Source organism: Budorcas taxicolor, chromosome 5, assembly GCF_023091745.1.
Source record: "Budorcas taxicolor isolate Tak-1 chromosome 5, Takin1.1, whole genome shotgun sequence".
NCBI classification, from domain to species: domain Eukaryota; kingdom Metazoa; phylum Chordata; class Mammalia; order Artiodactyla; family Bovidae; genus Budorcas; species Budorcas taxicolor.
The window spans coordinates 102,892,986-102,907,137 of record NC_068914.1 but is presented as its reverse complement, the minus strand read 5'-3'; the positions used below and the strand labels follow the sequence as shown (position 1 = coordinate 102,907,137).

The 14,152-nt window shown below is 36.5% G+C and overlaps 1 protein-coding gene and 1 pseudogene across 1 annotated transcript; both read left to right on the top strand.

The window, feature by feature from the left end:
- The first annotated feature begins 265 nt into the window (after positions 1–265).
- LOC128048166 (olfactory receptor 6C65-like) lies at positions 266–4,752 on the top strand (annotated as a pseudogene).
- Positions 4,753–9,028: 4,276 nt separating this feature from the next.
- Positions 9,029–9,964, top strand: LOC128048981 (olfactory receptor 6C76). Its single transcript, XM_052641480.1, has one exon. It carries the CDS (start codon positions 9,029–9,031, stop codon positions 9,962–9,964), a length of 936 nt encoding a protein of 311 aa, XP_052497440.1.
- Positions 9,965–14,152: the final 4,188 nt, after the last annotated feature.

Below are 14,152 nucleotides of genomic sequence, written 5' to 3'. Positions count from 1 at the left end.
TGTTCACCTTACTGAGTGTAAGTGGAAACATGAACATCATCATGTTAAAACTATTCAGTGTCTGTTTGAAGACACCTAAGTATTTCTTCCTCAGGAATTTCACTTTCTTAGAAATTTCAGTCACCACAGTCTGTATTCCTACGTTTCTGAGCAGCCCTGCTACAGGAGACACAATCATTTCCTATAATGCTTGCATGACACAAGTGGTTTTTTTGTTTGTTTGTTTTTTTAATTCTGCCCTCCAGAGTTTTTCCTTCTGCCGGTGATGTCCTATGGTCATTATGTGGCTATCAGTATACCTATACATTACACAACCTGCATGAGTAAGAGAGTCTGCAACCAGCTTGTAATCAGCTCCTGGCTGGCTCATTTCCTAATTATCTTCCCTCCTCCACCCAACCCTGATTATGGGCTACCAGCTGGGTTTCTGTGATTCCAACATCAGTGATCACTTCACTTGTGATTCTTCTCCTATGCTACTGATTGCTTCAGTTCAGTTCAGTCGCTCAGTCATGTCCAACTCATTGCGACCCCAAGAATCACAACACCGCCAGGCCTCCCTGTCCATCACCATCTCCCGGAGTTCACTCAGACTCACATCCATCCAGTCCATGATTTCATCCAGCCATCTCATCCTCTGTCATCCCCTTCTCCTCCTGCCCACAATCCCTACCAGCATCAGAGTCTTTTCCAATGAGTCAACTCTTCGCATGAGGTGGCCAAAGTACTGGAGCTTCAGCTTTAGCATCATTCCTTCCAAAGAAATCCCAGGGTTGATCTCCTTCAGAATGGACTGGTTGGATCTCCTTGCAGTCCAAGGGACTCTCAAGAGTCTTCTCCAACACCACAGTTCAAAAGCATCAATTCTTCAGCGCTCAGCCTTCTTCACAGTCCAACTCTCACATCCATACATGACCACTGGAAAAACCATAGCCTTGACTAGACAGAACTTAGTTGGCAAAGTAATGTCTCTGCTTTTGAATATACTATCTAGGTTGGTCATAACTTTTCTTCCAAGGAGTAAGCGTCTCTTAATTTCATGCCTGCAGTCACCATCTGCAGTGATTTGGGAGCCCAAAAAAATAAAGTCTGACACTGTTTCTTCTGTTTCCCCGTCTACTTCCCATGAAGTGATGGGACCGGATGCCATAATCTTCGTTTTCTGAATGTTGAGCTTTAAGCCAACTTTTTCACTCTCCTCTTTCACTTTCATCAAGAGGCTTTTTAGCTCCTCTTCACTTTCTGCCATAAGGGTGGTGTCATCTGCATATCTGAGGTTATGGATATTTCTCCCAGCAATCTTGATTCCAGCTTGTGTTTCTTCCAGTCCAGCATTTCTCATGATGTACTCTGCATAGAAGTTAAAGAGCAGGGTGACAATATACAGCCTTGACGTACTCCTTTTCCTATTTAGAACCAGTCTGTTGTTCCATGTCCAGTTCTAACTGTTGCTTCCTGACCTGCATAAGATTTCTCAAGAGGCAGGTCAGGTGGTCTAGTATTCCCATCTCTTTCAGAATTTTCCACAGTTTATTGTGATCCACACAGTCAAAGGCTTTGGCATAGTCAACAAAGCAGAAATAGATGTTTTTATGGAACTCTCTTGCTTTTTCCATGATCCAGCGGATGTTGGCAATTTGATCTCTGGTTCCTCTGCCTTTTCTAAAAGCACCTTGAACATCAGGGAGTTCATGGTTCATGTATTACTGAAGCCTGGCTTGGAGAATTATGAGCATTACTTAACTAGCATGTGAGATAAGTGCATTGTGTGGTAGTTCGAGCATTCTTTGGCATTGCCGCTCTTTGGAATTGGAATGAAAACGGACCTTTTCTTGTCCTGTGGCCACTGCTGAGTTTTCCAAACTTGCTGGCATATTGAGTGCAGCACTTTCACAGCATCATCTTTCAGGATTTGAAACAGCTCAACTGGAATTCCATCACCTCCACTAGCTTTGTTCCTAGTGATGCTTTCTAAGGCCCACTTGACTTCACATTCCAAGATGTCTGGCTCTAGATTAGTGATCACATCATCATGATTATCTGGGTCGTGAAGATCTTTTTTGTACAGTTCTTCTGTGTATTGTTGCCACCTCTTCTTAACACTTTCTGCTTCTGTTAGGTCCATACCATTTCTGTCCTTTATTGAGCCCATATTTGCATGAAATATTCCCTTGGTATCTCTAATTTTCCTGAAGAGATCTCTAGTCATTCCCATTCTGTTGTTTTCCTCTATTTCTTTGCATTGATCGCTGAAGAAGGCTTTCTTATCTCTTCATGCTATTCTTTGCAACTCTGCATTCGGATGCTTATATCTTTCCTTTTCTCCTTTGTTTTCACCTCTCTTCTTTTCACAGCTATTTGTAAGGCCTCCTGAGACAGCCATTTTGCTTTCTTGCATTTCTTTTCCATAGGGATGGTCTTGATCCCTGTCTCCTGTACAATGTCACAAACCTCATTCCATAGTTCATCAGGCACTCTATCAGATCTAGGCCCTTAAATCTATTTCTCACTTCCACTGTATAATCATAAGGGATTTGATTTAAATCATACCTGAATGGGCTAGCAGTTTTCCCTACTTTCTTCAACTTGAGTCTGAATTTGGTAATAAGGAGGGCTTCCCTGGTGGCTTAGAGGTTAAAGCATCTGCCTGCAAGGCGGGAGACCAGGGTTCGATCCTTGGGTCGGGAAGATCCCATGGAGAAGGAAATGGCAACCCACTCCAATATTCTTGCCTGGAGAATCCCATGGAAGGAGGAACATGGTGGGCTACAGTCCATGGGGTCCCAAAGAGTTGGACACAACTGAGCGACTTCACTTTGATAATAAGGAGTTCATGATCTGAGCCACAGTTGGCTCCTGATCTTGTTTTTGCTGACTGTATAGAGCTTCTCCATCTTTGGCTGCAAAGAATATAATCAATCTGATTTCGGTGTTGACCATCTGGTGATGTCCATGTGTAGAGTCTTCTCTTGTGTTGTTGGAAGAGGGTGTTTGCTATGACCAGTGCATTTTCTTGGCAAAACTTTATTAGTCTTTGCCCTGCTTCATTCCGCATTCCAAGGCCAAATTTGCCTGTTACTCCAGGTGTTTTTTGACTTCCTACTTTTGCATTCCAGTCCCCTATAATGAAAAGGACATCTTTCTGGGGTGTTCCACAAGGTCTTGTAGGTCTTCATAAACCATTCAACTTCAGCTTCTTCAGCGTTACTGGTTGGGGCATAGACTTGGATTACTGTGATACTGAATGTTTTGCCTTGGAGATGAACAGAGATCATTCTCTCATTTTTGACATAACATCCAAGTACTGCATTTTGGACTCTTTTTTGACCATGATGGCTACTCCGTTTCTTCTGAGGGATTCCTGTCTGCAGTAGTAGATATAATGGTCATCTGAGTTAAATTCACCCATGCCAGTCCATTTTAGTTCTCTGATTCCTAGAATGTCAATGTTCACTCTTGCCATCTCTTGTTTGACCAATTCCAATTTGCCTTTATTCATGGACCTGCCATTCCAGGTTCCTATGCAATATTGCTCTTTACAGCATTGGACCTTGCTTTTATCACCAGTCACATTCACAGCTGGGTATTGTTTTTGCTTTGGCTCCATCCCTTCATTCTTTCTGGAGTTATTTCTCCACTGATCTCCAGTAGCATATTGGGCACCTAATGACCTGGGGAGTTCCTCCTTTGGTATCCTATCATTTTGCCTTTTCATACTGTTCATGGGGTTCTCAAGGCAAGAATACTGAAGTGGCTTGCCATTCTCTTCTCCAGTGGACCACATTCTGTCAGACCTTTCCACCATGACCCACCTGTGTTGGGTTGCCCTGCACCATGGCTTGCTTTCATTGAGTTAGACAAGGCTGTGGTCCTAGTGTGATTAGATTGACTAGTTTTCTGTGAGTATGGTTTCAGTGTGTCTGCCCTCTGATGCCCTCTTGCAATACCTACCATCGTACTTGGGTTTCTCTTACCTTGGATGTGGGGTATCTCTTCACGGCTGCTCCAGCAAAGCACAGCCGCTGCTCCTTACCTTGGACGATCAGTATCTCCTTACCGCCGCTGTTCCTGATCTTCAATGTGGGATAGCTCCTCTTGGCCCTCCTGTGCCTGCACAGCCCCCATTCCTTGGGTTGCTCCTCCGGGCCACCGGCCCTGGCCTCAGGCGCGGGTGGCTCTCCCGGCCCCCCGCCCTGACCTCAGACGCAGGGTAGTCCCTCTTGGCCGCCCCTGACCTTGGACGCAGGGTAGCTCCTCTTGGTCGTTCCTAAGCCGTCGCAGCCTGGCACTCTAGGCCACTGCCCCTGACCTCAGACGTGCGGTAGCTCCTCTTGGCTGCACTCAGTGCGCTAGCCCGCAGCCGCCTATGCTCAGTGCACCGGCTCGCAGTGATTGCTTACACAGACACAAAGTTTCTAGAACTTATGGCATTTTTCTTAGCAGCATTCACACTCATGGTAACTTTAGCCTTGGTGATTCTCTTTTACACATCCTTAGAACAATTCTGAAGACCCCTTCTGCCAGGCAAAGGAAAACGGCCTTCTCTACTTGTTTGATTGTGGTTTCCATTTCTCACAGGAATTGTATTTTCGTGTATGTCAAGACATCTGCTAAAGAAGGTGTGGCTTTGAGTAATTAACCTCCAATTAAAATAAATAAATTTATATTTTTTAAAAAGGGGGGTTAGCAGTACTTAATATCTCTGTTGCTCCCATGCTGAATCCCTTTATATACACCTTAAGGAACCAGTAGGTAAAACAAGTCCAGGACTTGTTTTCACCAAAACAATGTTATTATCAATCAAGCACTGCTGCTGCTGCTGCTGCTAAGTTGCTTCAGTCGTGTCCAACTCTGTGTGACCCCACAGACAGCAGCCCACCAGGCTCTGCCATCCCTGGGATTCTCCAGGCAAAAACACTGGAATGGGTTAATCATTATGAAATCTGTAGCTGAAACCACAAATAAACAACACATAAACACAAACCATTGATTCAGATGGTTGATATACAGAAGGGAACAAAGCACACAAAACCTCTTGATATTGTAGAGTTTATTTCTAGTGCAGGAACAGACTTCAAACAGTCAACATAACTGAAAATTAAATTATTTTGTATTTTAGTAAGTGAAAATAATATGAACAAAACTGATATACTGTAAGGAAAGGAGGACACAATTCAAATTAAATAGGGTGGTCAAAGATTTCACAGTTATTTTATAGCTCCTTTTATATTTCACTTTTTTACTTCCAAAAGTATTTCTCTGTATTTGTTACTTTTTTCCCCCTATAATGTTCCCAGCTCTATGTATCATTTATTCCACAGTTGGCAAACATAGGGAGACTCTGAGGTGTGATTTTAATATTGGTCTTTAATTTCAAAAGACAAGTTGAAAGCTCTAGATAGCTATTCAGATCCTACATGAGGAATAAATGATTCAAAATAAAATTCACAATAACCCACAGTTAATGAATGGAACCTAAATTCAAGGCTTAGAAAACCATGCTTTATGATTATTTCTACCAAAGAACTCTGTCTCCTCCCTACTCTTATTTCCTTTTCTATTGAGTCAGCTATTCAAAATATGTAAAGGGAAAAAAACAGATTGCAGATAGTGTTTGGGATGGACATGTACACACTGCTATATTTAAAGGAGATAACCACCAAAGACCTACTGTGTACTGCAGTGAACTCTGCTCACTATTCTGTAGTAACCTAAATGGGAAAATAATTTGAAAAAGAATAGATTCATGTATATGCATAATTGAATCACTGTGATGTACACCTGAAACTAACAGAACGTTGTTAATCAATTATACTCCAACATAAAATAAAAATCAAAAATAAATAAGTTAAATAAATATAAATAAGTTTTGTTAAAAATATTTGAAAAAAAAATTATCCTCTACTGTGAAAATAGATTATTTTAAGTTGTCCATATCACTTTCTCCCAGCTCTGCTTCATCAGAAGTATTTATCTATATTTTTCCAAGTTATACTCTTCTTGTTAGGCAATAAACTGGAATTGTGAGAGACTGCAGCTGTTTGGTGGGTGATTTCTTCCAGTGAGTGATGTCAACAGAAATTATGACTAATTATTAAATATTAATTATTAATGAGATCATTATTGCTAAATATTAGGGATAACTGCTTTTATATCACATGCAGTGACCTTTGTTTGGCCATATCATAACATCAGAAAATTTTTAACATTAAACAGTCAAAAGTACATAAACATAAAAAGCTTAGTCCATGAAATTACTGAACAGTGCAAGATGCTTACACACCTATTTAACATACATATATAAGGATCAGAGAACACAATTATTGGTACTCAAGATAAATTCAAAGATAAATCACACACCTTTACCATTTTCAATCATTGTAAGTATCTCACACCATTTAATTAGAAGGAATGGAAATGTTGAAATTAAATGTGAAGTTTAATTAAAAATTGAAATAAAAAAAAAAATCCAATGTGGAAAACCCGACTCAGGGTTTGAAGTCAACCCAGGGACTGAACCCACCCTTCCTACATTTACAAGCATATTCTTTACCACTGAGCCACCAGGGAAGCCCATAGCCAATGGTTAACTATTGGCTAAAATGAAGATTTCCTATTAATTATCAAGTGCTTGAAGTAATGTATATATCACATGAAGATAAATTCTTTAAAATGGAAAAACATCATTTTGTGTTTTTATAATTATATTTATACTTAAAGTGGTGATAAAATATCTAATAATTCAACTATTAATTAAGACTGCTTTGAAGTATCATTATTGGGTACACAAAAGTAATTTAAGTATCTTAGTTTTCACTTATGTGATATATTCAACAACAAGATGCCATTTTGAAGAAGTTATCTTTTTCTGCATTGTATTTACTCACTGTGGAATGAACTGTGCCTCATTTGCTCATTAGTAAGAGCAGTTTTGGTAAATATTAAAGTGTATCTTAGATTCTATGCCAATACATTGGAAATAATACAGAAACATAAAGGTGAAATTTCAGTTGTTTCTGATTTTGGTGTATACTAGTTATTTAGCTCAATTGATGAAAGTAGAAGTACTTCTTAAGGAGTATAGCTGAAATGATGCAACTCAAAAGATTTAATAATTTTAAAGTTATTTTATACATGATGAGACCATGTCTTTCTTCATTAATAGTCTTCTGTCTGTTTTGCTTTCATATTTTAAACATATACCATATGTTGTGAAGGATACATCCATCATAAGAATATGATCAGGAAATGTTGGTTTATTTTCACTACACTTCCCACCTCACCAAATACTTGACCATCACCCTGCTGGATAATTTTCTCAACTTTCTCCTGGGACACAGGTCCCATAATATCAATTAAAAGATACTCACCAAAGCTAATCTTGTGCATGATTCATCAGTGCCCTATTATTATTTTCCCAGAAGTCATTAAGGATTTATCTCAAAGAATATTTCTGAAGCAAAAAATATATATATTTCGGTAACAAAACACTTTAAATTTTCTAGGTTTTCTTTTTTCCTAAGAAAAATAAATGGAAATGGCCTTCTGTGAAATATCAGAAGAGCTTGTTACAAAAGATTTCTCAAATGTTTTTCATTTTTAGCTTTCACATGAAAATGTTGCTGCTAAGATAGCTGGTGGGATATGTTCAGGATTCCATATTTGGGACAAATGGTGAAGAATAATATGAGAAAACTGTTCCATTAGCTATGTAGCTCCTGAAACTTGAAGGGTTTTATGGAAGAATAGAGAGATTTATGGAAAGACAGGGAGAATAGTTATTTCTCCATGAAGCATTAGACTACTACTTTTCTTTTCATTTATCTTAATTGAGCACATTAGCTTGTACTCAATATGTCACACAAATCATCAGTCTTTTGACCGTATGTAAGTATTCTGTTTATTTTAATCTGATGCTTCTATTTATTATAAAGCATTGATTATGACTCTGTTGTGATTCTATTCTTCTCTGATACATATAATTACAGTGTATATAATAATATTACAATATATCATCTTACATATATATTCAATAGGTAAACCAATAAACTGAAATATAAAGATATTTGAAATGGTGATTTCTATCATTAACAGCAATGAGTAGAGCACACCACATTTTCCTTAATTTTGGTATAATCACACTTTACAAAAACTTGATACATATTCTTGGCCTGGATGTCCAAGATAGTTCTAAATGACATATACAAAGTGTTTGCATATTTCATATTTTAATTTTATGTGAGTATTTCTGTTCTTCATTAACATATTTGTAAATATATTGTTTAAGCTATTAACTCAATCTGTAAAACTTATTTTATTAGAAATTTTTAAACAATCTATTAAAAATCACTCCATTAATTGCATATCATGAAAAGTCATATTTTTAAGAAATCAAGAATAAAGGTAAGAGTTAAGAGATTCTAACTTCTGGAAATTGAATGGACTACTGGGTTTTAAAATAGGGATAATATTATATAAACCATAGTTTGATATAAATAAAAGTCTATAATACATTACAGTGACTTGGTATTTGTATTTTTTAAAAAGGGTAATAAATAACAGAGGTAGTATTCACTACTTCTCCAAAAGAACATTTAGAATTTTCCCTATGAAATATTAATTAAGTTTAGGCTGATCGCTGATTTCCATTATCAGTCAGAGTTTTAATGCCTGGAAAAGACAAATTGAGAACATAATTTCCTCTTTATTTTAGCTTAACAATGAAGCATGAGAAGAGTTCATGTTCAACCACTAGATTTTCCAGGTAACAAGAGTAATAAATGAAGACTCAATAGACATGAGGTAAGGATCAGAGGACATTACATCCTACAGATGAGACTAATATTAAACAAAAGAAACACTCCTAAGATGTATAATAAAATTGGGAAAGTGAATATAAAAGTCCAGAAACTTTTTGTGAAAATAAAATTATTACTTGAAAAACAGGTCCAGAAATTTATGCTTATCTAATCAATTTATTACTGTCTTGTATCTGCCAGTAAGATTCGTCAAAAATCAGCCACCAGAAATGAGAAACAGAACATCAGTGACAGAGTTCATCCTTCTAGGTCTGACTGATGATCCCAAAATACAAGCTGTGATTTTTTTCTTTTTGTTTCTCACATATGTGCTGAGTGTTAGTGGAAATCTGACTATCATCATTCTTACACTGCTGGATTTCCATCTGAAGACGCCCATGTATTTTTTCCTCAGGAATTTCTCCTTCTTAGAAATCTCATTTACTTCTGTCTGTAATCCTAGATTTTTGATGAGCATTCTAACTGGAGACAAATCTATTTCCTATAATGCTTGTGCAGCTCAGCTCTTTTTCTTTATCCTTCTTGGTTCAACAGAGTTTTTTCTCCTGGCATCTATGTCCTACGATCGTTATGTGGCTATATGCAAACCTCTGCATTATACAACCATCATGAGTAACAAGATCTGCTACCAGCTTGTGGGTGGCTCTTGGCTGGCTGGATTCTTGGTGATCTTTCCTCCACTGACCATAGGGCTGAAGCTGGATTTCTGTGACTCCAATATTATTGACCACTTCACCTGTGATTCTGCTCCTTTACTGCAAATCTCCTGCACAGACACCAGCACACTAGAACTCATGAGCTTTGTTTTAGCTCTGCTGACGCTCATGTCTACCTTGATGTTAGTAATCCTCTCCTACTCCTACATTCTCAGAACAATCCTGAGAATCCCTTGTGCTCAACAAAGAAAAAAGGCCTTTTCAACCTGCTCCTCCCATATGATTGTTGTCTCAATCTCTTATGGAAGTTGCATCTTCATGTATGTGAAAACCTCAGCAAAGGAAGGGGTTGCTTTGACAAAGGGAGTAGCTATCCTCAATACCTCTGTGGCTCCTATGCTCAATCCGTTTATTTATACCTTACGGAACCAGCAAGTAAAACAAGCAGTTAAGGATGTTGTAAGAAAGATGCTGTTCTCAAAACATTGACCTGACTTAAATTTTAACTAAAACAAATACAATTTTAACTATAGAACCAATGAATAATATCTTTTCTAACATATACTCTACCTTATTCTATTTCTTTATAGAAACAGTATTGTTTAGGCTATTTTGAATTTAATATTCTTATTGTAAATCTTCCTTGTATAAACTTTAGCACAGTATTATTTTGGAATGTTCTTATGCAATTTCATATTATAAGCTTAAATTTAGAACTAAAGGCCCTTCATACATTAACACGTGTGTGAGTGCAAAGTCGCTTCATTCACGTCCTACTCTTTGCGTCCCAGCAAACTGTAGCCCGCCAGGCTTCTCTGTCCAGGTGATTCTCCAGAAAGAATACTGGAGAGGGTTGTCATGCCATACTCCAGGAGATCTTTGTAACCCAGGGTTTGGACCCACATCTCTTAAAACTCCTGCATTGGCAGGCAAGCTTTTTATCACTAGTGCTACATGAGAAGCTCCATTTATTAATTTCAAATAACTTGCATGACATTAAACATCACCTAAAATACTTGAGCAGAATAAAATTACTATTAATTCATATATGTCTAAATTCAAAAGTACATACTCATGTCTCTAGAAGCATGCAAATATGTATATATGTGTTCTATGTGTATATAATCATATATATCTCTCTATATATATTTACACATACTATACTTTTAATGGTTTTCATCAAGTGAAATAGAGGAAACTCAGTCGTAAAGGTGTACAAATAACTAAGCGATATAGAAGTTAGGCAATGTAGAAAAAGAATAATTTGAGCATGAAATTTAAGTTACAATTTACTTACATTCTACATAAAAATTTTAAAATATTCTATGTATTTGTCATCAGGACAACAGATTAGAAATGGAAAAATACTTTTCTACATTTATATTTGTTTTTAGCAATTCATTGTATGAGAATTTAGATAAGAAAAATAATGCAGAAACTATTTCTTTAATAAAAATTTCTTGAATACAGAACTTATATACAGCTAATATTTAAAGAAATTGCAATATCATGTAAACAGATTTTTAGAAGGTAGTTATATACAGAGATGGCAGTATTTGGCTTGGAAATATTTTCCATTATGAGAATCTTACTTCACACATACAAATACTAGCTAGTAGTATTTTTTCTCTATTGGTATCTCTAATAAACTTTTATAAGATTTGACCAATATATTATGTGAGATTATATTGCTTGCCAAATAAACATTAAAAGTAAAATCAAGTTAAGGGGGAAATAAGATATCGAACAAAATACTCAGGAAGATTTGTAGGATCCCAGAAAATTCTGCTTAACTCAGGAGCTGGAAAGATAGATTCGCTTATCCCATGACTATTTATTGCTCATAATTTCTCTCAAATGTTTCCCTTTTTCTCTGTTAAAGATTTTAATCTATTTTCATTTGGTTTAATTTTGTTTCCTTCTTCCAGAATAAATTGTTCTTCATCACATAAGAGATAGTACAGTTCCTTGTAGACTTCAGTTCATCCTTTTCACTTCATGATAAAAAGCAAGACTCCCTGACACTCAGTTCAATAGAAGTATCAGTTGGAAGAAGCTTATTGATACCCCTCTGAGTAGATGTCAATTAAAGAATCATCTCTTTGATCCCTGACCATGAACTATGTTTCATAGCCATAGGATGCTGCTTAAATATATATATATATATATGCTAGAATTAAGTTGTCTAGATTTGCCTCTAGTTTTGTCATTTGTAGCTTGAGTTCTCTTGGTTGCAAAATTTTCACATGCAAAGGAAAGTCAGTAATTCTGTTTAATCATAGATTTGTTATGTTACATATAGTTTAAGCATCTAAAACTGCTAGTAATTGAGTAATGGTGCAATAATGTTAACATTTATGATTATTATTGTTATAGTGATTAATTTCAGTCACATAGTCTGGGTCACATTGTCAACTGAGATGTAGGTGGAGATGGCAGAAAATCCTGCTTGACAATGAGAAGTAGTTTTGGAGTAACCACTCGATTTTATTTCAGCCAACTTCATTTTGCCAATTTGGTTGTATGGAAAACATGTCTACTTCCAGAGATAGAAGCACTTCCTAAGGTAATAGCCACTTACAGATACTCTTAAAAGGATTGTTGTGAAGTTGCTCAGTCGTGTTCGACTCTTTGCAAACCCATGGACACCAGGCTCCTCCGTCCATGGGATTTTCTAGGCAAGAATACTGGAGTGGGTTGCCATTGCCTTCTCCAGGGTACTTCCCGAACCAGGGATCGAACCCAGGTCTCCCACATTGTAGACAGATGCTTTACTGTCTGAGCCACCTTAAAAGGATAGCATAGACCAGATAGATTTATGAAAGGAAAGAATTGGCCCTTTGCCTTGTCCAAGTGTCATGCTTCATCAGACTTGCAATCTTACTAATCAGAGTCAAACGATCATGTAGTAAAACCCATTGTGAAAGAATCGCCTTTAAAAAGGTTTCAGGGACTTCCCTCGTGTTCCATTGTTTAAAAATCCACCTGTCATTGCAGAGGACACAGGTTTGATCCCTGGTTCAGGAAGATCCCACTTGCCCTGGGGCCACTAAGCCCCTGTGCCACAACTACTGAGCCCGGGGGGGCAGTAACTACTGAAACTCCCATGCCTAAGGCCCATGCTCTGCAACAAGAGAAAACACTGCAATAAGAAGCCGGGACACTGCAACAAAGAGTATTCCCTGCTTGCCCCAACTAGAGAAAAGCCCACACTCAGCAACAAAGACCCAGCACAGTCAAAAATAAATAAAAATAATTTAATTTTTTAAAAAAGTTTTCAGTGCTTAAATTTTCATGTAGAGGTAAACACATTCTTAGCAAGTATATACTAATGAAACAGTACTTTAGAAAACAGATTAGTATATAAAATGAATATCATTGCTTTTTTCTTGTATTTTTGCTGCTATGGTTTGCTTTAAACCAGACAAGCAGATATATGATGAGGCTCCTCTTCCCCTAAAAACCAGCTCTGACTAATCAGTGATGGGCACAAATTTATCCAATTTCTCAATGTCTTGATTTTTATTGAAGAACTGCATTTATTTCTTCTCTCTTCCCTTATTTAGTGCTTTATTTCTGTTTACCCCTTAGAACTAAATGTTTGTGATATTTCTCTTTTTTGTGTACCTCTTTTTAACAATTTTTCAGATTTTCATATTACCATAAAATTCTATTTTACAATAATGAGCCCTATCAATATGAATAAGCCACTTCTACCAAGTACATGGGGCCTTATATCTCATATTCAAATTTCATCATGAAGACATGACTTGGTAAACATCACACTGAAGGGTAAATGACCTTAATTAAAATTATGAAATCAATAATATATTACCAAAATAGAATATCCATTCAGAAACAAACACCCAGACATTTTTTTCTTTACAACATTGATATTAGTTTAAACTATACTGTAGCACTGAGCTTATGGTAAAATAGCAATTCTTATAAACATATGAGATAAATACAAACAGTTGTATAGGAATATGTATGAAAATTTTAAGAAGGAAAAGTAATTTCATTTGTAGAATCTACATTCAAAATGAAATAGAACAATTATATTAAAATGTATGTGTGTGACTTATTCTAATACATGATTTAATTTTAGAAATTTTTGATCATTCATAATACCCCAAAGTAATAATTTGGTTGATTATGGAGCTTGAGCAAGCTCCAGGAGATGGTGAAGGACAAGGAAACCTGGCATGCTGCAGTCACTGGGATCACATAGACCAACAAAACTGAGCAACTGAACATCAAAATGGTATTCAACTATGTAACTATTATAAATGCATATGCTCACTTTGAATGCTTAAATATTACTTTGTGACAAGGGAACTAATAATATATTACTAAGTGTCAAGGGAAAATTTCCAAAATTAGAATGTGTTTAAAGATGTATCAACAATGTGTATTATAATTTGTTAAGAACACTTATCAGTGAAGGTAAATATTTCAAAATAAATATACACTTCAAGTAGATTTTCTTAAAAGTAAGATCACATGAAGGCAAAACAAGTTCTTTGAAATGGAAAGATAAAGATACACGTTGTGATGTTTTTATTCATGTTATATTTGACATTGTCATTGTGATGTATTTTAATAACTTATTGATTAGACTTCTAGTACTAAAATGCTATTATTGATTGTAAAAAAAGTTATTGAATAGATTTTACT